The sequence below is a fragment of the Arvicanthis niloticus genome, chromosome 3, assembly GCF_011762505.2.
Source record: "Arvicanthis niloticus isolate mArvNil1 chromosome 3, mArvNil1.pat.X, whole genome shotgun sequence".
NCBI classification, from domain to species: Eukaryota; Metazoa; Chordata; class Mammalia; order Rodentia; family Muridae; genus Arvicanthis; species Arvicanthis niloticus.
Genome location: NC_047660.1, coordinates 76,531,133 through 76,558,493, shown reverse-complemented (window position 1 = coordinate 76,558,493; position 27,361 = coordinate 76,531,133). Strand labels below are relative to the sequence as shown.

At 42.8% G+C, this 27,361-nt stretch overlaps 1 protein-coding gene across 18 annotated transcripts in view; it reads left to right on the top strand.

Annotated features, from left to right (window-relative positions):
* Kcnma1 (potassium calcium-activated channel subfamily M alpha 1) overlaps window positions 1-27,361 on the top strand; it is a 691,955-nt gene that overhangs the window by 470,395 nt on the left and 194,199 nt on the right. For all 18 annotated transcript variants that reach the window (XM_076931239.1, XM_076931244.1, XM_076931240.1 and 15 more), the window contains 5 exons: window positions 11,527-11,637; window positions 13,525-13,630; window positions 16,409-16,491; window positions 20,542-20,611; window positions 26,942-27,097. In XM_076931239.1, the coding sequence (XP_076787354.1) occupies window positions 11,527-11,637; window positions 13,525-13,630; window positions 16,409-16,491; window positions 20,542-20,611; window positions 26,942-27,097 (526 nt within the window). The remainder of the gene's footprint in view (window positions 1-11,526; window positions 11,638-13,524; window positions 13,631-16,408; window positions 16,492-20,541; window positions 20,612-26,941; window positions 27,098-27,361) is intronic.

Below are 27,361 nucleotides of genomic sequence, written 5' to 3'. Positions count from 1 at the left end.
GAGAGTCACCATGTGCCATACCTTCATGTTTATTCATTCCACATGTGTTTATTGACTGCCTGCTCTGTGCCAGGCATCAGGGTCAGATACATTCCAGCACACCTTTTAAACCCTCCAGCCTTACCACAGCTCTCGCTCTCTCTTGAGCTCCGTGCTATCTGGCCACCGAAGTGGTTGGGAAGTTCAGCTTGAGAGCTTATTTAAACCTGCCTCAGATCCTAGGGAGTCTTCCTGCAATGCCGTGACTGCTCTCAGCCTGAACTCCAGTGTGCAAGAGTGGGATGTGGGTTGATTCATGTGGTGCTATCTTGGCTTGATACCACGGGCCTGCTTTCCTTTCCTGTTTACGTGGATCTCGAGTGACGCTCACTCTGACTTCTCCCAGGCCTGCAAAGGCCGGACTGCTCTTGGGAGGGATGTTTCCTATAAGATGTCATTTACGATTTCTCTGCCTCAGACATCGCTCAGGTTGAAATGGGACTGAAGTCTTCTATTTTACACAATCTTTGATCCCTTGTCAAGAAACGCATTGAGCATTTCTCCTCTCATAGCCCACGTGACTCTTCTGCAATATCTCAGGATTCCTAGATTTTAAAAACCATAAATTAGCAAATCATCAACATATCACCAGGGAGGTTCATCTGGTAGCGATTGTAGTCAGAAGGAAACATGGGCCCTAATAACTGATTTTCACAAAGATAGAAAGAACTGTAGACAGACAGATACAGTAAATAGGAAGACAAATAGATAATTCAAGCTGACAGACCATCTTGAACTGATTAAGCATTCTGCTTTGATTAGCATTAAACTTTTTGTAGAAAGAGGAAAAAAAGAAAAAAATCAGATTGCCCTTATACTTTGGGAAAATGCCCCCTGATGACTTCTGAAATTGGGTACCGAGAGGCAGATCACAAAACATTTGGCATTAGAATGTCTCACATACTGTAGTGTCCTAGGTAGTCCTTTCCAATGGCAAGGGTCTTGGTGGGTGAGGATATGAATACTTCCACCTTGGCATATGCTTTGGATTCTTCTAAGTCATGTCTTCAGTCCTTTTCAAACTTGAACATCTCCTGAAAAGAGACTTGGCTGCATAGTCAATCAAACTCTGGATAATGCAGATGGGATGAAGGCTTCCCCTCTGCCCCCCTTCCCTGCTGTCTTTCTTCCCTTCCACACACTTAGCAGAACGTTCCACCTATTGTTCTTCAAACAAGAATAGAAATGTAGGTGGGAGATGAACTGGGTACCTTGTGGGGTGGGGGCGCTTTCAAGCATAGACTTTTGCTTTCAAATATTCTTACTTCCATTTACAAAGGAATTCTGATTATGAATTTTCTAATTATAATTCCGAAAGACTCTTTCTGCTCAGCCTCATGTTTGATGGAGTGAGTCCTTGCTGGGTAGATTTAGAATCCCAGGAACAAATGCAAGCATCCGAGACTAAGTTGCACCCTATTTTCTGTCTTCCTGGCATGCCATTCATTCTGATAGAAGTCTTTCCAGAGTTGTGACGAGCAGTTTCTCGTAGACTTCGGGTTCTTTCCACCACTGCTGTCACCATGCTCTGAAAATAAAACAGCAAACTTTCTAACTGGCCAAATCTAGCATCTCTTTGTATTAAAATCTCATAGAAGCCAATGCAGTGTGAAGGTTGTGGAAATCGGATTCTGTTGCTGTCAGAGTTGAACCTCCACACAGTACTAGTATTACATGGCAGTGGCCTGCTTCCTCCCCCACAACCATGGAGACTTGCTCTAAATGTGAGAACCAGTTGTCAGTAAAGGTCATCTGCTTTCCCTCCTTTGTGCCATTCCAATAAGGAGATGTGGAGACAGATCAGAGATACATGTATGCCATTCCAAGAAGTTTTATGATGCTTCTCTCAGATGCCAAAGGGTCATGCCAGCTTGCATCTAAAGCAGATTTAGAAAAACACTGATTGCAACACATTGGCTCAACAATTATTCAAACCTTCCCATGAGCCAGGAATCATGCTGGACTTTGTGGTTAATAGAAAGAGAGAGAGTGTGTGATTGTTGCTCTCTTGGAGAGTATGTGAGACCTTATCCAATCAGAGCTATCCAAGGAGCCAGTGGCAGCTAAATGGGAGCTTGATTATGTAGTAACATCATAGCAGTGAACTGTTCTTTTGGCTGGAATTTGGTACAATAAAATCAGGAAGGTGTGAAATAATCATGAAGGCAGGAAGCACATTAGAGAGTGTGTTCCTAAGAGCATGTGATAACTCAAATTGTTGAATGAGCTCGCTGGGGCTGTTTAGGGCAGAGGTAACAGCAGAAAGCCAGTATGCCTAAAAGTCTTAGAGATCTAAGCAACCCAGGAAAGGGGGCTGTGGGGACATTCAGGAGGACCTGGGACCTGGTGGTGATATTGGGAAGTTTGCTTCTTCCTAGGCTATACAGGTATCCAGCCTCAGCAGGCTTTTGAGTCTATGGCTCCTTCCAAATCCTCTGGGGGTTGCAGATACTGGCATTCTATGGAGGCTGATGCCAGTGCAGATGCTTTTCAACATCAGATGGTATTACATTCCTGATAAGCCCATTATAAGTAGAAAATAACCTGTGTATAAAATGCACTTGGTTTATTTAACCTACTGAGCATACTAGTTTAGATCTGCCTACCTTAAAGTCTAAATCAAGTCATTAGTCTACAGTTGGGCAAGGCCATCTCACATAGATCCAGTGCTGGATAACCCACATAACTTGTTTACTGTCAAATTGAAATTGAACAGAATGACTGTATAGGTAGCCTTTGGCATCAGTGAAGTAGAAACCTTCTATGTAGACCCTGCCCATTTTGGAGGGCATCTGTATGTATTTTGAGTATGCTCAGAGAGAATGGCTGAGGCAGCACCCTTTGGGTCTAGTGGGCAATATGGGGAAGATGCATCAGGTTATCAGAGTGGGACAGTGAGACAGTCCCAGTAGAATGTGATGTAGGCATAGGGTGAATGACTTGCCAAGTGTGTTAGGGAGAGAGGTTGGATTCAGCTTACAAATCAATGCCCTTCCAAAAGATAAAACTACAAACTTTTTACGTCTTTGGAATCATTTTTCTCTCATCCACCTTCATTCCCAAGGGGTGAGACTGGCCTGTCTGGGTTGGAGTTCTCTGTGTTTGTCCAGGTGCAGCAGCAGCAAGTAGAGACAGGTAGAGCCTCTTTGATCTAAAGAGAAAAATATGTTATTCAGGGAAGGAAAGTTCCCAGAATGGAAAAGGTCATGTCAAAGGTGTCCTGTTCTATTGAGAATGGCTAAGGGTCACTGCATCCCAAGTAACGAGGTGAATGAAATGTAGAGGCCAGAGTGCATTAGGAGACCCAAGGAAGAATTTGTGATTGCCTCACCATTGTAGGATTACTTATTAATAAGGCTGTCTAGGGCTTGAGAGCATGGCCAGAGTGTAGAGTGCTTGCTGTGCAAACATAAGGTCCTGAGTTTTCCTATCCTAGAAAGTATATTTTAAAATCCAGACACAGGAGCACATACCCATAATCCAAGAGCTGGGGAGTCAGAAACATGTGGATCCCTGGAATTCACTAGTTGTCCAGCCTAACCAAACCTGTGAGCTCCAGGTTCAGTGAATAAGGTAGAGAGTGATGGAGGAAGATGCCCGATGCCAACCTCTGGCTTCACTGTGTATATGTACCCACCTGCACATGTCCATATACAATCTCCTCTCTCTAAAAGGAAATAAAGGCAAAAAGACATAGCAAAGTGGCAGTGATGTGATAATACCGGAGCACTGGGCACTTGTACAAACTAAATGAGAAACTGAAACAAAGGTCAACAAATCTACCCTTAAGGTTCTATGGTTGTAAGCAACAGAAATTGATTTTTGCTGACTAAGCATTTTTTTAAACCACTAAAGTAACTTATTAAAATCCAGGGCACCAGAAAGGACAGAAAAACAGCCAGAAATGAGGCTGTATGATCCAGGAAGCAGAAATTCATACTCATACAATACACAATTTAGCCACCAGCATGGTTCAACTCCTATCATTATCTCAAGCAACGATTAGGCTCGCTTGGCCATGGAAACTTGATTAGAGAAAACAAAACCATGTGTAATTAAATGTGAGATGTTTTTTGACAGAATGAATGGTGTATGCTTGATAGGTAGAACCGGCCTATGCTAAGACTGTCTTTGTCAAGCCTTGGACTGATAGTCCATGGAGGTTACAAGCTACAACAGATCTGTAGTCAGTCATTCCTTACCCATAGACAGACTCTGATCCTGTGTCCTGTCTGATTATGGAGATCTTATGATGGTTTGGAATGGCGGCTTAGTTTTCAGCTACAAATGACAACATGCATCAGTTTTGCAGGCCAAGTTCTGGGAAAGGGCTCCCCAGTCTCCTCTGCTGGGTCATTCAATGCTCTGCTCCCTGACCTTGGAGCTCTGCTTCATGAAGGTGCCTTTGCTGAGCTGTTTGGATCTGTTTGCTCCACTGTCTGCCCCATTTAGTGAAGCAGTAAAGCAGACTGCCTTTTCCAAAATACTCCTGTTGACAGCTGCATAAGACAATTGCTCCCTTCTCTTCCTCACCGGGAGGGAGGCAGATCACATTTCCTTCCTTTCTCATTAGCAAAGCAGTAGATGTGGCCAAGAGTAGGTGATCTTAGCCTTAAACCTTCTTGGGAGCCCCTCCCCTTCTTTCTTTCTTTCTTTCTTTCTTTCTTTCTTTCTTTCTTTCTTTTCTTTTTTTTCTCCCTTTCTCTTACAGGAAATAGTTATAGTCAGGTTGGGGTTGTGGGCATGTAAGTACTCTGTGTTTTTTTGTTTTCTTTTCTTTCTTTCTTTCTTTTTTTTTTTTTTTTTTTTTGCTCCTTTATGGCCCTTGGGAAAAGATTCGAGGAGTCTGGGTTGGACACCATTCTTGAAGTTTACTGTTAAATGTTGACCACATTTCCTCTGGTTTAGTGTCCAAGCCAAGCATACTTTTGCAACAAATAAGTCTTGAAAATCAATGGCGTGTGTCTGTGTGTGCAGGCTAAGCTAGAGCTAGATGCTGGGGTAGGATGAAAAGATACAAACGGCAGGCTCTCGTCAGTTTGCTTTGATTGTTGGTGACAGTCTTTCCCCATAGTTAAGACAGACTCCCGGGAACAGATTGTTTTAAGTAAAGAAAAATGAAGGAAGGTTGGAATGGATTTGCTTTTTATTCTGCAGTGGGGTGAGAGAACTCAATAGAAACTGTTCTGAAGGCACAATTCAAATCAGAACCGGTTGCCTTAAGACAAAGCAGCCAGAAATACATGGTTGGGTGACGTGGGAAGTAAAGTTCAGCTTTCATAAGAAAGCTCAAGTTCAACACAGCAGGGCAAACATGATGCTTGGTACTGACTACCATGTGGCTGCTTGTAGGGCCTCTAACTATGCAACTTCTGTGTGATAAAATGCTACCCATTCTTGCCAAGCACTCCTGAAAATCCAATCACCCCACGCCAAGGGCTACTAATGGTGGGAGGTGCTGGGAAGAGGTGGGATGAGAAAGGCATGATTAGAAGGCTCAGCAGAAAGACAGAAGAGAGTCTAGCATATGTATTTGATATAAATATTATAGTTTCACAGAGACATCTCGATCAATACATGCCACATTTCATCTACCTCTTTGACAAAGTGAGTGCAATGTATTCAGAAAAAGCTCTATAGGATTTTCAATTTACTCCGTATGATTTATTGTGACAGGATGGCTATGGGTTTCTTAAGTTCTTTATACTTGTTCCAGTAAAAATGGATATAGTATCTTTAAAAATAAACATCCCAGAGACATGCATTTTATACTATCTTCCTGGTGCGAGGCCTGGCTAAGGAGAGATCTAAGACCTCCCTGACCTTAGAAGACCTGATTGTGGTCAGATTTGCCTCAGTCTTTACTCTTTGGCTTTTGGGAGACTGAGGGAGGTAGTCGGAGTAAACAGGAAAATCAATCAGGAAGGGACTGCAGACGTCTAGACAAGATAAAATGATGACAAGAACTAGCATATAGGCAGGGAACAAGCACACTATAGGGATTCATGAGGATCTGGTGGGTGAGGTCAGCCTCTTCACTTATAGTGACTGGCTCCAAGTCACAGAGACCTGCTCCCCAGTCTCTTGCTGCCTAGCCAAGGTCCTTTCTACATCATTTGATGATGCTTCTTTTCCGAAGGCATCAAATAGAGGGGGCTGTTTTGCCCTTCCTGAGTGTTCAACTGGCACCAAGTGCTAAGCATATTACCTTATCAAATGAATAGAGGCGTTAGACAAAGTATGTGCCACAGACCCTCTGAAGTTAAGATATACCCGAACCTATCGCCAATACCCTGTCATGGTAAAGTGTAAAATGTTTCAAAGGTGGTTGGATCTCATAAATATTGTCTGGTGTGTGTGTGTGTATGTGTGTGTGTGTGTGTGTGTGTGTGTGTGTGTGTGTGTGTGTGTGTAAAGTATGTAGATTTTTGCTCTCATTGAACTAAACTGACTCTAAACAACTCCTCAGTGGCCCATCATCAGGGCCTTGAAAAGCCCTGTCCTCCTCCTCTTATACCTCCTGCTAGAAGGCCACCCTAAAAAACAGGCATGGAATTGGCTTCTGAAACAGGTTGCCACTTGACTCTGGAATGTTGGCCATCCTGGCCCACCAGAACAACAAAAGCAGAGTGACTGAGGTGAATATATATGACCACATTCTAGAGGTGGAGGTGGCCAGTGGTCAGAGGAGCACTGTCATAAATACTTGATGATGAATGATGATTGATGGCATAAGTAAGTGGCAGTTCCCAGTTAGCCCTGAGAGAGTCCAGTGTAGCCATACATTGGTCTGTCATGATGCAATCACACTCAACCACAAGACGCCTTAGTTGTTGCACAGCCTACGTATGTTACCCATCTCTAATTAACCCACCGACTAGGGCCCTTACTCAGTGTTGGTACCAACTGAATAACTTCCTTCCACCAAGTCATTTGCTACCATCGTGTTAATATTTACCACACTTCCTTGTACATCTGAGATGGATCTAAGCCATTAATATTAGCTGACATTTAAGTTACCTTTGCCTCAGAAATATCTGTTCATCAATCAAGCTTTATCCTACCCACAAGTGTCAATCAGATTAAAGTAGAAATGACTACTGACTTAGATCTGTTGTCTGTCTTCACAGTCCAAGGGATCAGGGCCACATAGAATCCAGGCATGAAGATTAACATTGGGCTCAAAGAGACTACATCCAGAGCCACAGATGAAAATGGTTCAGTTCCTTTCAGTGTGACCCACTTAAATAACTTCTGCTATAAATGGTCATCTCTTTGTTATCCTTCAGATTCCTGGTCTGGTGGAAAAGTCCTCAGATCCATGGGAATGCAAAGTATGACCCAGATATTGACGTTACTTTTGTAGCCTCTTGTCTTCTCAGACTGTATGACTAATGTTAAAGTTTGGTTTAGAGTCTATGCACAGAGGCATTGGCAATTTCTGTGTTTTTTATTATTTTGTTGTTGTTTGTTTGTTTGTTTCCTTGAACCTTCTGGGCCAATTGAGCAGATGTAGCCTAAACTAGAGATGCTGAGAAACTGTGATGTCTTATAGGAATTTTGTCTCTGTCTGCCCCATTCCCACAACAAATGTCTCTGAACCTCTAAGTACTCCTGCAGTACCTCCTCCTCCATGCATTGGCCAATCCTGCCTATCCCGAGGGAGCAGAAGCTGACAGGTATCAACCCTCCACTGTCAGCACCCTCCCCTTGAGCACTCAAATCTCAACACCTGGGTTACATCCTGGGTCAGCTGCTTTTACTTCCGGTGAACATAAGAGATACATCTCACAGAAACAACTTCAGAGGGGAGATTTAAAGATCCGCCGATAAAGAACCTGCAATTGTTTGAGGATTAGATGCAATTATACAGGCCACTTGCTGTGTACTGATACCAAGATGTCACACAGTCCCTATTAGAACACTGATGGTGGCTCCTTTGTTGGCCCATCCATCCATGTATTAGCTCTCCAAGTAAATCTTGGAGATAACCTCAGGAATGAAGGACTCTCTATAGTGACTGTATAGCTCTGAATTGTTGCTCCTAAGATGAAAAATTGGTGAGAGCTGTCTAAGACTATGTAACTAATTAGTGTCTGACATCAGAGTATGAATCTCACCAGGCAGGTCTGTAGGTATTGTGGAAGCCAGCAGAGATCATTTGGACAGGGATCTCTAACCTTCCTCAAATCATGTCCTATAAATATCCACTGCTTCCAAGGAGCCCTTACTGCTCTCAGTCATAAACTATTTTCAGTCATATTGAATAGATGGGATAATACATATCACATTTCTTCTTTCTGAAACAATATTCCTCCCCAAACTACTGCCTGTGGGATTATCTCCATTTGCCAACCTTTCCCCATGCTCCCGGAGAGAGTCTGGCACTTCCTCAGACATTGGCCGCCAGGTCTGATCTTCTGGTGATGATACAGGGCTAGAGAGGCAGCATCTCCCCATCCATCAATTCTGACAACATTCAAACATTTTCAATATGTGGGCTCCCTGATAAGTTCCATTGTATGGAAAACAAAATGGAGGGAAATGATTATTGGCACAAAGGGGGGAAGGCCGTACATCTTCAAATCAGATACAGGGCAGATTGGAACAATATGGCTTCTTCAAGGTTGCCATGATAATGTACCTAATAACTCTCCCTGGGCAAAAAGGCAATCTGCTTTCAATCAATCCCCTACCCCCAGCCACCCCCTTTTCTTCCGAGCAAAAATACCAATTATGTTGAAGGAAGATGTTTTTTCTTCCATTTTTGATAAGAACTGCGTTTTACCCCAGAAATCATGCTGTAGCTAAAAGATATATATTTTCAATTGTCTAGTATGGTATCAGACAGCTAGCGCCAAATTGGAAAAAAAAAGTCAATCTTTTTACCCCCTTCCTCTTTCCTGCCAACATTTGTCTACTTACTTCTTAAGAGAAGTGAAAGCTAATTAAAGGCTTAAGGGATAATATTGATTGCATTGGAATATATTTTATATGTACCAGGCACACTTTCAAATAATAGAACCATGACTTTTTCTAAGGCTAAATAAATCAGCTGGCTGAACCTTTGATTCAAGGGTGATGTGTTGGGCAGGGCTCATCTCCTCCCCTTCCACTTCACACATATCTCTCTCAGGATGAATGATTTCAGAACAGTAACGGGGATGGGAGGGGGATGCTCACTCCATTCGTTGTGTACAGGACAGGAAGGGTGAATGTTCATCTGTCTCAAGCCACCATTCATTTGAGTCTGGCCTTGAATAATAAGCAGGTATATTCCAGCATAGAACTCTGAAGTTTGCAATATCTGATGCAGAGGCTGGCTAGGTGGAATGGACCTCTCAGCTTCTCCTTGTATGGACTGGAATAAGTAGCTTGTCTGGGGTAACCTCTCCTTGCCATCAAAGTGGGAAACTAGTGTCTGGCTTGCTATCTCAGCCAAGACACAGACAGCCTCAACTGCAGAGATACCTGCAAGTTGGCTTCCTGTTGGAGCTTTCTCCATCCTAGTGCCTTTGTGTAGGACATTAGAATGCACCAGGTAACTCTATTATTACTTGTGTGAAGTTCAAGCCAGAAGGGAAATCCTCTTTCTTGGTCACTTTCTGAACATGCTTGACAATTCAGAATCATAAATCTCATTCAGAACCTGCATACCTACTTACACTTTGCCCATATGTGCACTTATGCTACAAGAAACATTTTAAGATATGATAAAAATGGTAAAAAAAAATCCAAATAGTTTGTTTATTTCATGAATTCAGTTATGTGTAGTGTATTTTGAAGCCTTATAAGCAGAAGGGTTCAGTGATATGGAGCTTTGGGAATTAAGTTTGGATGCGTGGCTAAGTGACCCCCCCAACTTAGCTGGTGCTGTTGAGAGGGTATTATGATCATGTTAGAATGTCTTTTCTGAAGGACCCCACTGTCACTCTTCACCTTCATGACCATGGCTTGCCTGATTGCTAAGTGCACCACTGTAACAATAACAGTCCATAATGGTAATATTATTAACTGTACGGCACATATTATTGATTTACTCTTTGTTCTGCACCATTATCCTTTCCCCAATGAGTACACTGCATTATTCTCACATCCTTAGTCAAGCACCAAATTACCACAAAAGGGCAGGCTCTTGTAATGACGTCTAATGGGACATCGCATAAACCATCATCACTGCCTCCTATAATAAGCTGCCTCCAGCCAATGAGCTTTCTGCCATATCACAATACGAACAGAGAAACTATGAAGGGCAAAGGACCCGGGCATTCTGAATTTTTCCTGGGAAATTGCCTTACTGCATGTTTGCCACCCGACCGAGTCTTAAGACACACTAGAGATCTCTCCTCTGTTGCTGTCAGTCTGCAGGGTAGACTGACAGGGTAGAGTTGAGCCATTTAGCACAGTGTCTTTGATAGAAGCCAATGCATATAGCTTCATGGCCAAGCTTCAGCCTTTTGGTCGTGGGGCCAATTTTTAGATCATGATCTTGTGATTGATTAAGTGTCAGGAAGCAAATGTAAATGAGCCAAGGATACAGTGATATTAATACGGTCACATTGGTTCAGGAAGAAATGCTAGAGAAGCTGCAGGTCGTAAATGCTCTGGGAAAGGATCTCACTTCCTTGGGATAGTTCTAGAAACAGAGTTCAAACGACTCTATAACAAAGCCAAAAGTTCCATATTCACTATCTCCCTGGCTCCTGCCTATTGGAAGGGTCTTCAGGTGAATTAGTTTGACTCTCCCTGAAAGGCTCAACACCCTGAGGCAGCAGCCCTCTGGGGACAGGGTCCCTGCAGGCAGCTTGATTGTCCATTCCATGGGCATCCCATCCCCATTTAGCCCTGAGTAATGCTCACTTACTGTAAAGTGTTACATGCCCCCATTGTTGGAGAAGTTATAGTGGAAAAATGCAAAATTTCCTTTTTACTGCTTATGGCCAGCCGAGCCTATAACGTGTCAAGCCACACATTAGCCACCCTGATAAAAGTCCGCTTTCTTACACACAAAATCATCGTTTCAGCAAGATTTGTTATCTCATTACCTGATAAGCTGTATGTCATAAACCAAGACTGCTGCGGTAAATCTCCCAGGAGGACGCTTTGTGGGCAGAAAGGGGGAGATAGGAATCTGCAAGGGACTTGATAATGTAGCATTTAAGCACAGGCGTAATGTCACTTATTGTTAAATGCATAAAACCACTTGGCCAAGTGGCTGGGCTTTTAATAGGATTTTCTGCAGCATCAGGTGAGCAGCCATATGCCTTTTTTTTTTTTTTTTTCTGTCCAGGAGCTTCTGAGCAACTGTTAGTGACATCGCTTTGCCTCATGACCCTCTGGGGATGGGCACTGGGTTTACTGGGGCTGAGTTGGGAGATGTATATTGATTGCTCTTGCAGCTGCCTCCATTCATCTGCCAATCGGACGAATGGGGTGTGGGGTCATGTTGCTGGGTCTGGTTGGCTCTAACTGCCTTCTCCTGTACAGGCACATTGTAGTGTGTGGACACATTACTCTGGAGAGTGTCTCTAACTTCCTGAAGGACTTTCTGCACAAGGACCGGGATGATGTCAACGTGGAGATTGTCTTTCTTCACAAGTAAGAGATCCCATTAACTGTCACCAGACCCCTCATAAACTCATGCTTCTCTCTGAGTGCCTGGAGGTGTGGTGGAGATGGAGGTGGTTGGGAATTGGGACAGGGTTGAATAAGCCATGATCCATGCTGGCTCCTTAGGTAAGAGGTAGTTTTCCCACAAGAATGGAGAGGTCAGTTTAGAACCCTTGGACCATGAAGCCTAGTTCAACCTAGTTCAGGGTGGAAAGTAGACTTCAATGAGGCAGTCTAGGACTATATCTGAGTTTCTTTCTGAAAGATTTAACAGTGGAACTCACTAGTGATCCACGTCACTGCCCTAGCACCTTCCTCAACGTGGACCTATGCAGTCAGTTGTGTCTGACGAGCTGGGGTAGGATAATGAATATAATCGTGTGGATCGTTTACCACTGCAGGAGAGGCACCAAGCAGGACAAGAGAAGAAGCAGGGTGACATAATTACTTCTCACACTGCTATGACAAACCACCTGACAAAATCACTCAAAGAAAGAAAGGTCTGTTTCTGCTTGCAGTCTGAGGATCCATAGAGACACAGTAGGAGAACAGGCTGAGGAGAGTGTGAGGCAGCTGGCCGCACTGCATCTGTGTTCGGGAAGCAGAGAGAGATGGATGCTGGTGCTCAGTTGGCTTTCTCCATTTGTGTGTAGTCTGGGACCAGCCTATAGGATGGTGCTGCCATGCTCATGGAGGATCTTCCCACCCCCACCCCCTTACCTAACACAATCTAGATAATCCTTCATATAAATGCTCACAGGTTTGTCTCCAAGGTGATTCTAGACACCATCCAGTTGACAGTATTAACTATCACACAGTGTATTAGGCATATTGATACTGTTGTTCCTGAGTCTCCATCTGGCTCCGTGTAGATGGATTTCCATGTACACCATAGACATAGTGCCCATTGCTCTTTTAGTTTTAATCCTAACTTAATCAATGAATGGCTGGGCAAGTTACTTCACTTCCCTGTGCCTCTGCTTCCACAACAATGACCGGAGGAGACAATTCTACCTCCTTGGACTACTGTAGTAAGAATGAAATGAATCAGTCGCTGTGAAGTATGAAGAGCCCAGTTAGCTACGCAGGAAACACTCACTAAATGTCAGCTACTATTGTGAAAGAAAACCTGAATAGGCTATACAGTTGACTTAAGGATAGATCTCTCTATATGAGTACATTTACCATGGGCAGACTTCTTGGTAAGGCGTTAGCTTACTCAATCCTGGAGGCTGGGATGTCCCATAATTTGCCATCTCCAAATTGAATCCCCACTTGTGTTATGACTCAATTTAAATGAAGTCTTGAAGCAAAGGAAGGCAGGGATGGGAAATCCTAGTCCACAGAAGAGAATGGAAGGAATAAGATGTCATGGTGTAGGTAGACAGGCCGGTAGCTCGAGACAGCTATGGCCTTCCTCCACCCTTTTCTCCTTAGAACCCTGTTTGGTTGGCTGATACAGTTCTACTTACCCAAATTCACTGACTCAAAGGTGATTTTCATGGCAAAGAACCCTTACAGACACCTGGAAATCACCTTAATCTGGGCCTTCTAAAGTGGTCCAGTCAACTTGTCACATATAATGACTAATCAACACTGATGATACAGATCTGGATTTCCCAGTGGTAACACAGCAGAGGACAGTTTACCACATAGACCCTAATCTTTTTAAGACTAGAGATGTCTGGATTTGGTTTCCAGTGGAGTGAGTGCTTCAGTTCTCCTAAATGAGTCTTTCATTTACTGCAGGGAAGGAGGCCCTGAAGGTCAGGGTCTTTGTTTCCATCTTTATGTGGAAATTAAAGCTGAGGGAGTCATGGAGTCCGGGATTCCCACTCTGTTACTTTAACAGCTGCCTCTCTTCTGTCTCTGCAGCATCTCCCCTAACCTTGAGCTTGAGGCTCTGTTCAAACGGCATTTCACCCAGGTGGAGTTTTATCAGGGCTCTGTCCTCAATCCACACGATCTTGCCAGAGTCAAGGTAAGAAGAAACAAGTGTTTTCACTTCTTCAGGGGTGGGGCCATGGTTCCCAGGTAGGTAGGCTTAGCGCCATCTCCTAACCATTAATGAGATAACTCAGATGTTACTAACTCTGGTACACTGGTTCATTAGCCCCAGGATGTTGCTCTGCTGAGGGCTCACACGAGATTATCTATAACTATCCCCCACTCAGGTTAGTCTTAACATAGAACTTAATTAACTCTTCTATTTTCTTCAGAACCAGCCACTCCCAAAGTAAGAATATATATATATATATATATATATATATATATATATATATATATATATTATTATAATATTCAGTCATGACCATATCATGCCAGTAGTTCAGTGGGTAAAGTCACTTTCTGCAAAGCCCAGTGGCCTGAGGTAGAGCTGCAGGATCTACTCAGTGGGAGGAGAGAACCAACTCCTACAAACTGTCCTCTTGCTTTAATGTAGACACACACACACACAGGTGTGGGGAGACATATACACAGAGGCATAGACACACATATACACACATACAGACACACATATATATATATACAAAGTCATAAACACACATACACACATGCACAGACACACACACATAAATGACAGAAGAATAAGCGTTTCCAAGAAAGTGTAGAAAAACAACAAAGCTATAGTTACTGAACACAAAATAGGACTAAAAACACAAACAGCAAAGTGAATAACAAAACAGCAGCAAAAACACACGCTTTTTAATAATAACTTGAAGTAGGAATGCCCTCAAGTCTACAGTTGAAGGACACAAATTAGGTGAATAACTTAAGAAACAAACCGTCTTTCTGTTGTCTGCACAAATCTCATCTAACTTTCAAAGATGGCTACCACTTTAAAGTGAAAGAATAGAAAACCCATCCTAAGCCAATGGGAGCAGGAAGCAAGCAGATGCCAATATCCTAATTCCCCCAAAATAGACTTCAAACTAAAATCAATCAGGAGAGACAAAGAAGGACACTTTATGCTAATCAAGGGAGCAATTAACAAAGAAAATGTTATAATAGTAAACATATATGCACCAAACTCTGGTACATCCAATTTCATAAAGCATACTATTAGGCTGAAAAATACAAAATAACTCCAACTCTCTAAGAGTGGGTGATTTTAATTCTCCACTTTCTCTAATAATAAATAAATGTAGAAAAATTTAAAGTTGGGATGGATTAAAAAGATGTGCACAATAGAACATGATGAATGATTAGCTTTTACCCAGTTGAACTCAGTGTGACTCCCAAATCTATTATTATATCTAAATGAAAATTACCGAAAGCTGTAAAACATTTGAGCATCCCTTTTCCAAAAACAGACTACACATCAATTGGTGATAAGCTCATCATATTTTCCTGGACCCTTCCAACCAGGCGTCTTCTCTTAAAGTACATGCAAGGCTGTAGAAAAGAAAGGGACACAGAGAACTGACATCTGCTACTTTTTCCATCTAATGCAGTTGTCATATGTGTGTTCAACACTTGCAGTTCATTAATATTATGTAAACCCAAGGGATTCTGAATGTGACTGTGGTCACCAAAGAGTTCTGTAATTGCTATAGCAGCAAACATAGAAAATTTGAAAGAACTTGTGTAAAAGTCTTTACATTATTAAAGAAATCAAGAGACAACATATGACATACCATTGAGGGAACCAGAGCCCTCCAAACAAATGCTGGGACAACTTAGGAAATATAACATTATAAGCAGAAGAAAGTGCAGACCCAGGTTAGCATGAGAATTCTCATGCTTCTGAAGGCTAGTTCACCTTAATATTATCCAGACATGACCCAAGTCATAAATACAGAGAAAATGGCTTTTGTTCACAGGCCTAATTTAAATGCAAGCAATTATTAGCACATCAAACTCATGGTCTGTCTACAGAACAAACCCCCTTTTGGCTCACATTAAGATAAGTCAGTAGGTTGCCTTTTGGATCCATCTGCAACTTATCATTTCATTTATGTAAATTATTTGCCTTTTGAATACCTGAGTAGCAATGAACAGAAAATAGCATAGACCTGTTTTTCTATTGAAAGCTCTGATTTCTCACTGGGACACATGGAATGAAAATGTGCATAAGGTTTGATGAAGGAATTTTTTTTTAATCAAAAAAAAAAAGACTTACTTATTTTAATTTTATGTGTGTGAGTGCTTCGCCTGCATGTGTACTGCCTGTTGCCTGAAGCCTACAGGTCAGAAGAGGGCGTCCAGTGCCCTGGAACTGGAATTATTAGTGTTGTGAGCTGCCAGGTAGGTGCTGGGAACTGAACTTATGTCCTGTACAAGAGCCACAAATGTTCCTAATCACTGATGATTCAGCCTCTTGGTGATTCAGTCTGTGTTGCTGAATGTGCAACTGTTTTGTACACATGCCTACCTAAGGGCAGGGGTTTAACCCACCAACCTCCACTTCCTGGCTGAAAAAAATGGGGATGAAGGGATAAGACAGTTGAGAGAGGAAATAGGAATTGGATGGCCTAATTAAGTAAATTTGAAGGAATTTGGCAAACATGTCTGTAAGCAGCTAGGCCAAACGAAGAACATAATTACTCAGGTTCAAGCTGGAATGTTTATCCTTTAATAAGAACCTGACCTACAACCTACACTTTTGACAAAACTATAATTTTTTTTAATATACTTTTTCTTTCCTTGCAAAATACCAGGTTTTCTAAAATGCTGGTAACAAAGAGAGACTGCAGTTGAGTGTAGTTATTTATATGTTTGTGTTTGTTATGATTTTTTTTCCCTTTTGGTCTCTCAGATAGAGTCAGCAGATGCATGCCTGATCCTTGCCAATAAGTACTGCGCTGACCCGGATGCAGAAGATGCCTCCAACATCATGAGGTAACTCAGGGGATCAGATCCTGGGGAAGGTCTTGGACTGATCTCCCAATAGCCTACATGCAACGTTTCTTTGGGTCTACAGAGGACTATCTCTATGGACCATCTTTTTTTTTTTTTTTTTTTTTTTTTTCCATGAACCACCCAACTGCTCCTGTGCAGAGCTGGTGGAGCTGAAGAGAGTGCTGATATACAGGGTACCACCAACAGGAAGTTCAGACCTAACAGATGCCACATCATGTCTGATGCTGATAGTTGCTCTTGGGTTTCAGATTCTTAGAGAAAGAACTAGAAAAGAAAAGAGAGTTTCAGGTCTGAGTTAAAATGGTATGCTCACCAGGCTGGGAACAGTTCAATTGGTAAAGTGCTTGCTGTATAAGTGTAGGGGGTTGAGTTTGAACCCCAGAACCAATTTTTTAAAGATGAAACATGGTGGCACCCTTGAGTCTGAAGAAGCAGTGACAAGCAGATCCCTGGGACTCACTGGCCATGTTGCCTAGCCTAATTAGGTGAGTTCCAGGTCACTGAGAGAGTTGGCTAAGAAAGCCAAGGGGGTCAGCACAGTATTAAGGAATAACACAGTGCGACTTCTGCCTCCTTATGGACTTCATCAACACATACAGATACATACCCATAAAACCTTAATTTTTTAATAGTTTTTAAAAACTATGTTACCTGAAAGGAGTTAAACCTAAGATGTCTTTGCTTGGAATAGTTTTACCTCCAGCGGGTGTTTTGCATCAGGTGGAGATCTTTGCACTTGACATAGCTAGCAGAGGGTATTGCTGGAACCCTGTGAATAGAGGCCAGGGACGCTGCCAAGCTTCCCATAATGCATAGCAGAGTCCCTATCTAGAAGACTGTCTGACCCAAAATGCTAATAGCTGAGAAACCCCTGCTAGTGTTTTCCTCATGTGTTTACATCAGGTTGATTATTATTGCCCTGAAAGCTATTGGTCAGTTAGCTTGTGTCAGGTTCCCCAGATGAGTATCATGCAGTGGTTTTAACATTAGCAAGAATCACTGAGATGCTGAATTATGTAGATTATTTCTTAATCCTATTTAGATTGGAGTCTTCCCCTCTTCCTGTTCCTCCTCCTCCTCCTCCTCCTCCTCCTCCTCCTCCTCCTCCTCCTCCTCCTCTTCTTCCTCCTCCTCCTCCTCCTCCTCCTCATCCTCCTCCTCCTCCTCCTCTTCCTCCTCCTCCTTGTCCTCATCCTGCTTTCTCTTAATAGATCATTGTCCAGGGAGAAAACAACCTAGACCACCACTAGTTTGTACCTTTTCTGCACATGGGCTGGGCCTCTCAGAGCTTAATTTTAACCCCAACTCTAATGCCTTAAGTTACTCTCATTTCAGAAAAAAAAAATTTCCTTAGCTATTATTTTTCCCACAGATTTGTCATCATATCCTGTATCTATAAAATGACACACACACACACACACACACAAAGAAATCCAAACATTTTTCTCTCATTAGCTAAAATCCTTTTAGAATTTGTCTTTTCTCTGGTATAAATTACAGAATAGTCATCTGAGGTAGGTGAGGATAGTAGAGAGAATCATCCGGAGAGAGTATGGACCAAGGGAAATACTTCACTTCCACTCTCTTCCCAACAACTCTCTCCCTTAGTAGTGAGCAGCTATTATCCTTTGGACCAGGCATGATCCAAATGCTACTTTCAGTTTGCTTCTCTGGGACCCACGGATTTTCCACAAAGTGAGAGTTGGGAATTTGCCCTTGGGTCTTTACAATGCTCCTGATTACTTCCTCTTGGGTTTGATGAGTTCACCAGTTACATGCACTGTCCCATCAATGAGGCAGAGGAATTCCTCTGGTACATCTAGGCTGCTCAAGTCTTCCCATCAGAGTTTTAGGTCTGGAAGGAGCCATCTGGCATCATCTCCTCTCTTCCCATTCATGTGCCTTCTGCAGTAGGCTTGGTTCCTTGTTTTAAGGAAATCTGTGCATAATGACTTAGTTTGCATGGGGACTTCACACAGGAGTACATCTCCTTACTGGTCCTCATTAGGAAGCTATCACATAAATCCACTTCAGTTTAGAATGCCTTCCTTGTCATTTTCCAAATGGACTAAGTAGCATTTCTACCGTTTGACACATCTTTTCCCTCTGTTATTCGAAGTGATTAAAAATGTAGTCCTTCAAGGGACAAGGCTTCATCTTTTTCTGTATTGCTAACAAACCAGGGAAATGAAGCTCATGGTCTTGACCTCACAGTGAAGTTCCTGGCATATATACTTTATTTCTTCTGTATGGCAAGAAATAGAAGTGAATGGTAACTTTGAAATGGGCATTGCTCATAATTGGAACATTTTATTCAAGCCCTGAGCATGAAGACATGATGTGAAGACATAGGTACCAGGGGGAATGGTGGGATGTCAAGGTATAGAACTTACTTGGCCAGGATAATAACTAAGCCATCCACTAAGGAGAATCAGGAGGAAGACCCAAAAGAGAGTGGGAAGCTCAGGGTTAAACGTGGGCTCAGCTTCTCTTTTATTTGTATATTCCTCCTTAGCTTAATGAGACCAATCTGCTGCTTTTGAAATTAAAATGTCAAAGAGGTATTTGAAATGAGCTAATGCAGAAAGCTGCCTGGTGCTGGGGACTACTCGGCTGACAGGCTCAAAAGCCTTGAGTTATAAGTAGAGGCCAACATGACACTCTCTCAAAAATAACAGAGGAAGTCCTTCCAGTGCACAGCACAGGGTGGATGTGTGCAGGGAGAGGCTTTCTCAGGGACTGTCTCCTGACTTTACTGGCTGTGGTTTCCTCAGATGAGGCTGCTGTCTGGTTGCCCTTTTACCCCCTCCAATTTTGCAGAAAAGGTGGCAAAGTGAAGAGCTGAGCTCGGTGGGAAGTTTGTGGGGGCGGTCGAGATAATTGTGCTTGTGTTCCTGATGAGGCTTAGGGGGTGGGCCTTTCTCTGGAATTCCATTCTTTAGCCTTCCTTGTCACAGACGGAAATGTACAATGTCACCTCTGACAGGGTTGGTAATGACAAAAACCATAACTTACAAGTGAAGAGAGGGCTTTTAATGATTTCAAAGCATTTTAACATCTGGCCTTGCATTTGCTTCTCATACCAAGCCTGTGAAGTAAACAATGCAGGTACCGTTGCCCCCTAATGTGCAGATGAGAAGACAGGAACAGAGAGCCCAGGGATTTCTGGAAGGTCACCCAGTTCATTACCACAATAGCTGTGCTGGAAACCAGGTGTTTTCATTCATGGCATCCTTACATCTTCCCTGTGGTGGTGTGATTGCCAGGAGAAGGGATGCCAAGGAAAGTTGGCTGGTGGGGTCACCCAGGCTCAGTAAAGGGCTGAAGGCATCAAGAGGGGATTTCCCACCAGATCACCATCTCTGTAGGGTGCTAATGTTTAACTTGAACCAGTGGTCCAGTCATCATTGTGCTATGGAAGGCAGACCCCTGCTTAAAAAGTCACATTAGGTGAATGTCCAAAGGGTTTGTGATAATCAGAGCCATTGTTCAGGTGGCCTGTTTGAGTTGTCAACATTGTCTCAAGTTGTTAACTGGAAGCTGGTTACTGGGAGACTGTAGAACCCCAGAGACTTTAGGTCTAGGCTCACATGACCTGTCTATAAGCCTCAAAGGCACCCATCTCAAGTCCATTCAAGTTCCTACTCAATCTCAGGCAACACAAGAGTCCATTGTGTTTATGTGTTTATTTTTAAGGCTAGCCCAGGCTAGCTTTGAACTTGCTCTCTAGTCAAGTCTAGTTTTAGAGTCCTGATCATTGGCCTCTAGCATCATGTGGTGTGGTTACAGGATCCATTACTACTTCTGCCTATCTCTGGTATTTGAAATCCCTAGAATATATGGCAGTGACTGACTTGCCATTTCTTTTTTATGGGTACAGTGAGGAGAACTCATTTCTCCCTGGGCTAATACCCCAAACCCTCTGTATGACCCTTGTTGCTCCCTTCAATGTGGTCACATAGTCAAATGAGTCCTCCATCACACCAGGTTACAGAGAGCCCGCTTCAGTTCTGGTTTTCTCTCTTGCAGAGTCATCTCCATAAAGAACTACCACCCGAAGATCAGGATCATCACTCAGATGCTGCAGTATCACAACAAGGTAGGTGCTGAGACTCTGCCAGGCCTGAAGGCATCCTCAGAGCTTGGGTCTTGATACCTTCTCCCTTCCCACACAGCCTCACATAAACATATTCACAGAAGCACACACATACACGTGCCCCAAGGCCCGGCAAAGGAAAGCCATAGTTAAAATGTCCCATCTCCCTAGGATAGCTCTTCAGGGGAAGTCAGCTTTTCTGCCTTTTTTTTCCTGTGTGTGTGTGGTGTGTGTGTGTGTGTGTGTGTGTGTGTGTGTGTGTGTGTGTGGTGGGTTATTGGGAGAAAGTTCCTTTGTTGCCTTCTTGTGCTAATTCATTCATTCAGGAAGAAGTCATTGAACCCTGTGATTCAGAAATATTGATATGTTCTTAGATCCTGTCCAGACCTAAATTCCAACAACTTGCCTTTCTATGTCCTGCAGTCATTCAGTCAATAGCTATTGAATACCTACTCTATAATTAACACTCCTCCTGCCACTCAGGAGGTAAGATAACTGTGAAGATAAAATCTGATTTTGTGCCCTTAGAGACCAATCAAGGAAGGTATAGAGACTGTACCAGATAATCAAAGGACTTCTCTATGTGTGACCAGGTACACGTGAAGAAACATAATACAAGTTGAGTAGAGAAAACAGAACACAATATCATCCTCAAATTCAGAATGTGAATCTTTCTAGTTATATTTGGGGAAGTAGCAGTTTATCCAAAGATTATACTTAATAAATGTTCTCAGTGTTAAAGTTTACAGTGGGAGCTGGTTAGAAAGAACATGAACATGAGAATTAGTATTACTGTCCTGTGATTTTCTGTCATTGAATCAGAGGTGAAGGTTTCTTATTTGAAGACAGCACCCCTTCACTTGGCTTGTGGTTGAGCTCTCTAGACAGCTTTGGAGGAGGGAAAGTGGCATCTTGTTCTACTTGATATGGTACCAGTTATCTTCTTAATGGAGCTTAGAAACTGGAGGTCGCTCAGTACCTGGAGCCAGGTGTCCTAACTGAACAGAAATAACTCCCTGCAGGTTTATGTGTGACAGCATGCCCCATCTTATAGGCCATATTCTCTGCAAAACAAGCCATCAGGTAACCCAGAGAAAACCCCACTCTGCCAAATGCCACCAGCACCATTCCATTATTTCTTAATTGCTGGCAAGTGCTGGTCCATTTTGCTATGTGGAGGCCCATCAGAGGCCATTGCTGAGTGGGTCCTGCTGTCAGCAACTGGCCCACTGCTTGGAACTGCTGCCCAGTGTCGACCATTGCCCAGCCCTCGGCAGGTGGCTCTATCGAAAATTCTGTTACTCTCCAGCCAGTGGGTTTTGTGGTAGGCACTGAAGGTGAATCTCCTGTTTGTCCCTGAAAACTCAATGATAGAATAAGGGGGCTCTCAGTAACTCACAGGCATCAACCTGGAGAAGTTCTTGACTTCAGCCTCTGTAGGTGGAGGTGGATTTTATTGAGGCTGTGACTGGTGACAGCTCCTGCTGCAAGGAACACTCCTTCTTTCATTTGTGACTTGAAATCTCATTTAGTGTGGGAGTGCTTTAAACGATTGTTTAGATTTTTGGCTGAATTTAGACTGAATAGGAAAATTAATGTTGTATGTTTAGAAAGAGATGTCAGTTCTTTTTCTTCTCTTTCCAACGGGTGCTGATGTAGCATCTTCAAGAAATTAAGAAGCATTTCAGCTGTGTGGTTCTTGTCAAACTCAAAGCAACATGACTAACCTCAGAGCCAGATGGTACCTGGTTGGTATTCACATGACTACAGCCACCCAAATATTTTGGACAGAATCTCCAATACAACCATTTAGACACTATAATGCAGACATCATCGGACCCAGGAGTGTTTGCCTAAAATGCATCTTGTTTAGAACCACCTCACTCTACTTGGGTTTCTGGGTCAGGCAAGATCACTTTCAGAACACTATTATATTAGTAAGGACCCAGGGATAGAGTAATTTTGACAAAGGGAAGTCTCCTCTCATCCTGCATCTCCCTTTTAAAGGGAGATATCCTCTTGCCTCTATTTTTTTTAAGATCATTCTTAGTAGATTTTGAATAGACAGTTCTTCCTGCTCCATTACTTTGAATTTGCTTAAGAACCTCCCACCCACCTTTCTTACACACTCTCCTTCTCTTTCAATATTTTCTTCTTCTTGTGGCCTTTTTTCTACCCATCCAAGAAGCACATAGAATGTCACCCATTTATACATGTGCTTGGGAAAGACCTGGTGTGTGTGTGTGTGTGTGTGTGTGTGTGTGTGTGTGTGTGTGTGTGTGTGTGTGAAAACTATGCCACCAGGAGCATACTCTGGAGGGTGTAACTGCTCCCACAGTTAGACACAAGGCTTGAAATAAAAAAAAAGTCAAACCCCTGTGATGTAACGAGGTTGATATTCTGGAGCCTAAAGGGATGCAGGGAAACTGCTGGCCTTGAGTTTGTCATCATAATAATTGCAGACATTTGTGTCCTGTTTTATGGTTTTAAAAGAGCTTTGACATCCATTATCTCATTTGGTCCTCATTGGGCCATCTGTGCATTTTAGCATCCCAGTGTAACTTCAGACTAGCAGGAGTCAAAGCTCTATTCTAGGCCGATCGACACTGGTAAGCACAAATCACAGACACTCGGCAGCCAGCAAACTAGGGCAGTATAGCCAACAGCCCACTCTATTTGAATGGGACAGTAGCCGACAGAACTAAACTTTGGTTCCTGGGGGAAGGATAGTATTCTCCAAAATGGATCTCCTTGCAGTGGTTAAGTTTCACAGAGAGAACTTTCAAAACCTGGCCTTCTCTGAGTGCAGAGGAAAGCAGTAGATGGTTTAAAGCTCTTCAAACACAGGATGGTGATATGATGCTGGAAAAGGTGTTTATCCTAATAAGTTACTTGTTAATGCACTTCTTATTTCCCCCAAAGCACTCTAATCAAAGAGGCTCTTGTCTCTGATTTCGAAACTAAGCCCCAGTACAGATACTAGTTCTTTGAGCATCCTTGTTGCCTATGATGGCATTTGGGACATAGCCGTGTTGACCAGTTCCTTTGTAACTTCCCTGTATCTGTGATGAAATACTCTGACAAAAGTCACTAAATGAAGTAGGGTTTTGTTTCAGCTCACAGCCCAAGGCTCTGTCTATCACAGAGGGGAGGTCAAACTACCAGGAGTGTGAAGTAGCTGGTCATGTCATATAGATCAGATCCCATTATCTACTTATCTAGTCTAATATTCCAGCCAGGGAATGGAACCACCCACAATGGGTGGGTATTCTGACCTCAATTAACAGAATGAAGATGATCCTTCACAGAGGCCTGGCTCCTCGATGATTCTAGATTCTGTTAAGTTAACAGCATAAATCATCACGGGCAACTTTCTGTCATTCTAAAAAATGCATGACATAAAACTTTTGGAGACTGTGGGCCTTGATGAGCTGGCCTTGTTTAGTTATGCTTGTGATGAGGCAACACACCATTGTAGGAGAGATTGATAGAAAGCACTGGATTGGACTAGAGAGATGGCTCAGCCGTTAAAGGCTAGGCTCACAACCAAAAATATAAAAAAGCACTGGATTGATTTCTACCCATCAAACCAAATCAATAGGGCTGATTGGTGCCTTGCTAGCCTCTTACAAGGCAATGCTCTCAATGACCCAAAGAGTTTTTATTAAACTTTACCTCCCAAAGACTCCAATTCCTCCTAAGAGAGTATCACCCTGGGGATGAAGCTGTTAGTATATGGTCCTTTAGTGGACATTGACAGAAGATGCAGACTACAGAGTACTATTGTTGTCCCATCATTACACTTTGTCATTTTCCACAGTATTTCTTCAAGGCTGAATATATAGTAAGAGAAGGAAACATGACCAGAATTCATTTCTCCTGCCTTCCTGAGGCAGCACATTTTTATAGTTCTTCTCTGTGAAATGAGGGACAGTCCAGTAGCATAAATGGAGGGTGTGTGTGGTTAATGTTGGACCTACTTTTTTTCTTTACCAAGTTAGAAAGAATTTGCCTCCTGATTCCTGGGTAGAAATGCTGACTTTTTTTTTTTTAAACCAGACCCAATTTCCCTCAAATGAAAGAGGATGAAGTTTCCAAAAACAAAAATTATCCTCTCTTGGCTTCATGCACAGTCTTCCCTCTTGGCCATTGGCACTTCAGCCCTGCTTCCTGCCACCCTATGACTGGAGAAAATACAGTGGCAATGAGAAGAGACATTGGAAGCTTAAAATAAATTATGACTTTCTATATGAGACCCAAGGGACCCAAGGGACCCAAGGGACCCAAGGGACCCAAGGGACCCAAGGCTTACATGTCAGAACTACATGTTTTGGATGACATGGAGATAGGGCAGACTTTCTTCAAGGTTTTCATTATTTCTTTGAAGATAGCATGGAGACTATGTGATGTCTCTGTAGGGACCAGACCACCCAAATCTCTAGTCACACACAAGTTCATTACTTGGATATACTTGATCATTCTTCTCATAAGAGTATTTCTCCACATGGATAAATGTCTTTTATACCATGCCAGGGAAGTAAAATAAAAAAGCTGACATCTTAAGCAAGGGAAGAATGGGGAAAGAAATGAGAATGAGGGTGGGGCTATCTGTTGGCAGTCAGTGTGTGATGTGCAGAAGACCCTCTGGTACTCAGCTCCACACACATCATACTCCTTTTTGGCACACACACAGGCCTGTCTTACTTGGGTTAGGGAGCAAGCAGTCATTCTTCCAGCAGTAACTGCTGCTGGCTCATGATTGGAGACTGTCACAGAGGTGGATTTTGCAAGCAGGCATTTCACAAGAGTGAGGTTTCTCCAAGCAGAGCAAAGAGGCCTGGGCTCTGCTCTTTGTTTCTGCAATGAAATCATCCATCGTTCTATTGCAACTGGCCTCTGTTGTTCCAAAAGTGAGGGGAAGCCTCTTTTGGTGTTCCAGTTTGCTGGTACATGGGGAGAAATAATTTCAGAGCTATAGAATCTTGGCCTGTACTTAGAAGGGACTTAGAAGGACTCTGGGTCAACTTCCTCTACAAAGCATGATTTACTGTATCTTGGAAAAATGCTAAGTCTTAGGCATAAAGACTTTGTGCTTTTTTTTTAAAGGTAGTCTTCTTTATTTATTAGACAAATTTCATCCTTAGAAAGTTCCTTTGTCAGACAAGCCAAAACCCTTTGCTTTCCTTTAATATATATCAGGACAGACCTAATTCTGGCTCCAAGAACTGAGTATGGTGAAGCTAATCATGACATAGCAGGGCCTTAGACATCCAGATGTGATGACCATACTATGTCCCCAAGGATGTCCCTCTGTATCTTGAGCATTTCTGGATCTTTTTACTGTTTCTCAAGAGTTTCTTTCCAGAACACTCATCTCCTCTTGAACGCCTCATTGTCTTCTGGCCATTATTCAACTGATCACGTCTCTCTTCAAGTTTGACTGTTAAAACGGGATCCAATCCTATGGAATGAATTTGGTCTATTCTTATAGAATAAAGAATCTTTTTTTTCCTTTGCTCTGGAGACTGTTCTTCTCTTGTTATTGTTGTTACCCGTAAATCCCCAAACACTAGAGAACTTCCTGAATTCCAACTTCTTTATTCACTTTTCCATGTACAACTCTCCACTGCATACCACTGGCAAATAATTGAGTGACCATGTCTCTGGGGCTGTGAGTTGGGCTCAGACCTAGTTGTGCCATAAGACAATCCATGTGAAAGAGATTGTGGGACGTCTGTGTCTGTGCTGCATAGTGGCCTCCAGAGAAGCAGCATTTCCTCCCACATGTAGATTTACAGGTTCTCTTGCTCCACCCCAGATCTAGTCAGTCAGAAACTTAGCATGGTGGGAGCCAACAAGCTGTAGTTTTTGTATACATTGCAGGGTATGCAGGCACCCACTCAAGTTTGGGGCATCACTAATCTAGATTATTGAGAAGGCAGGGGAAAAATGCAAAAGCATACAGACACAGAGGAATCTGGCAATCTAATAATACTTGAGAGCCACTTTAAAAACAAGCTAACTCGACTTCTTAATGCTGGGGGCTGGTACATCTCACAAGAGAAAAATCCCATTTGGGTCGAATCAGGCTAAACAGCAAACTTGAGAGGAGGATGTGGGCCTGGTGAGTATAGAAGCAATGTTACCAAGAGGCCAAAGTCTGCTGAGCCAGAAGTATAGAACCTAGCAACGGTCCTTAGACCCAGGCAGAAGAAAGAAACGATGAGTTTGGATGACCCACTGTCCTTGGACAATGCAGCAGTTCCCTGAAGAGATTTCAGATACTCAGACATGGAGCAGAACAGGGTCTCATACCTCTTGTTATTCCCACAGGCCCATCTGCTCAACATCCCCAGCTGGAACTGGAAAGAGGGTGATGACGCAATATGCCTTGCAGAGCTCAAGTTGGGTTTCATAGCCCAGAGCTGTCTGGCTCAAGGCCTCTCCACAATGCTTGCCAATCTCTTCTCTATGAGGTCATTCATAAAGGTAATGTCTTGTCTTATTAGAGCACATTAGCCTAGGATTCCATTTGTCGTGGGGTTGAGTAGAGCACAGCTTAAACTCAAAACAGATCGACGGGCTTTAACTTCTCTGGTTGAGAAGAAATTCCTTGTTACAGATTTGGGAAAGAGGCCAGCTCCTTTCAAAATTATGTTTTTATTTTTATTTGGCACATCCGTGGCCATTAAATGATTGTTCAAAGCACAATCCTCTCTCTCTCGCTCTCTCTTTTTAGATAAACCACATGTT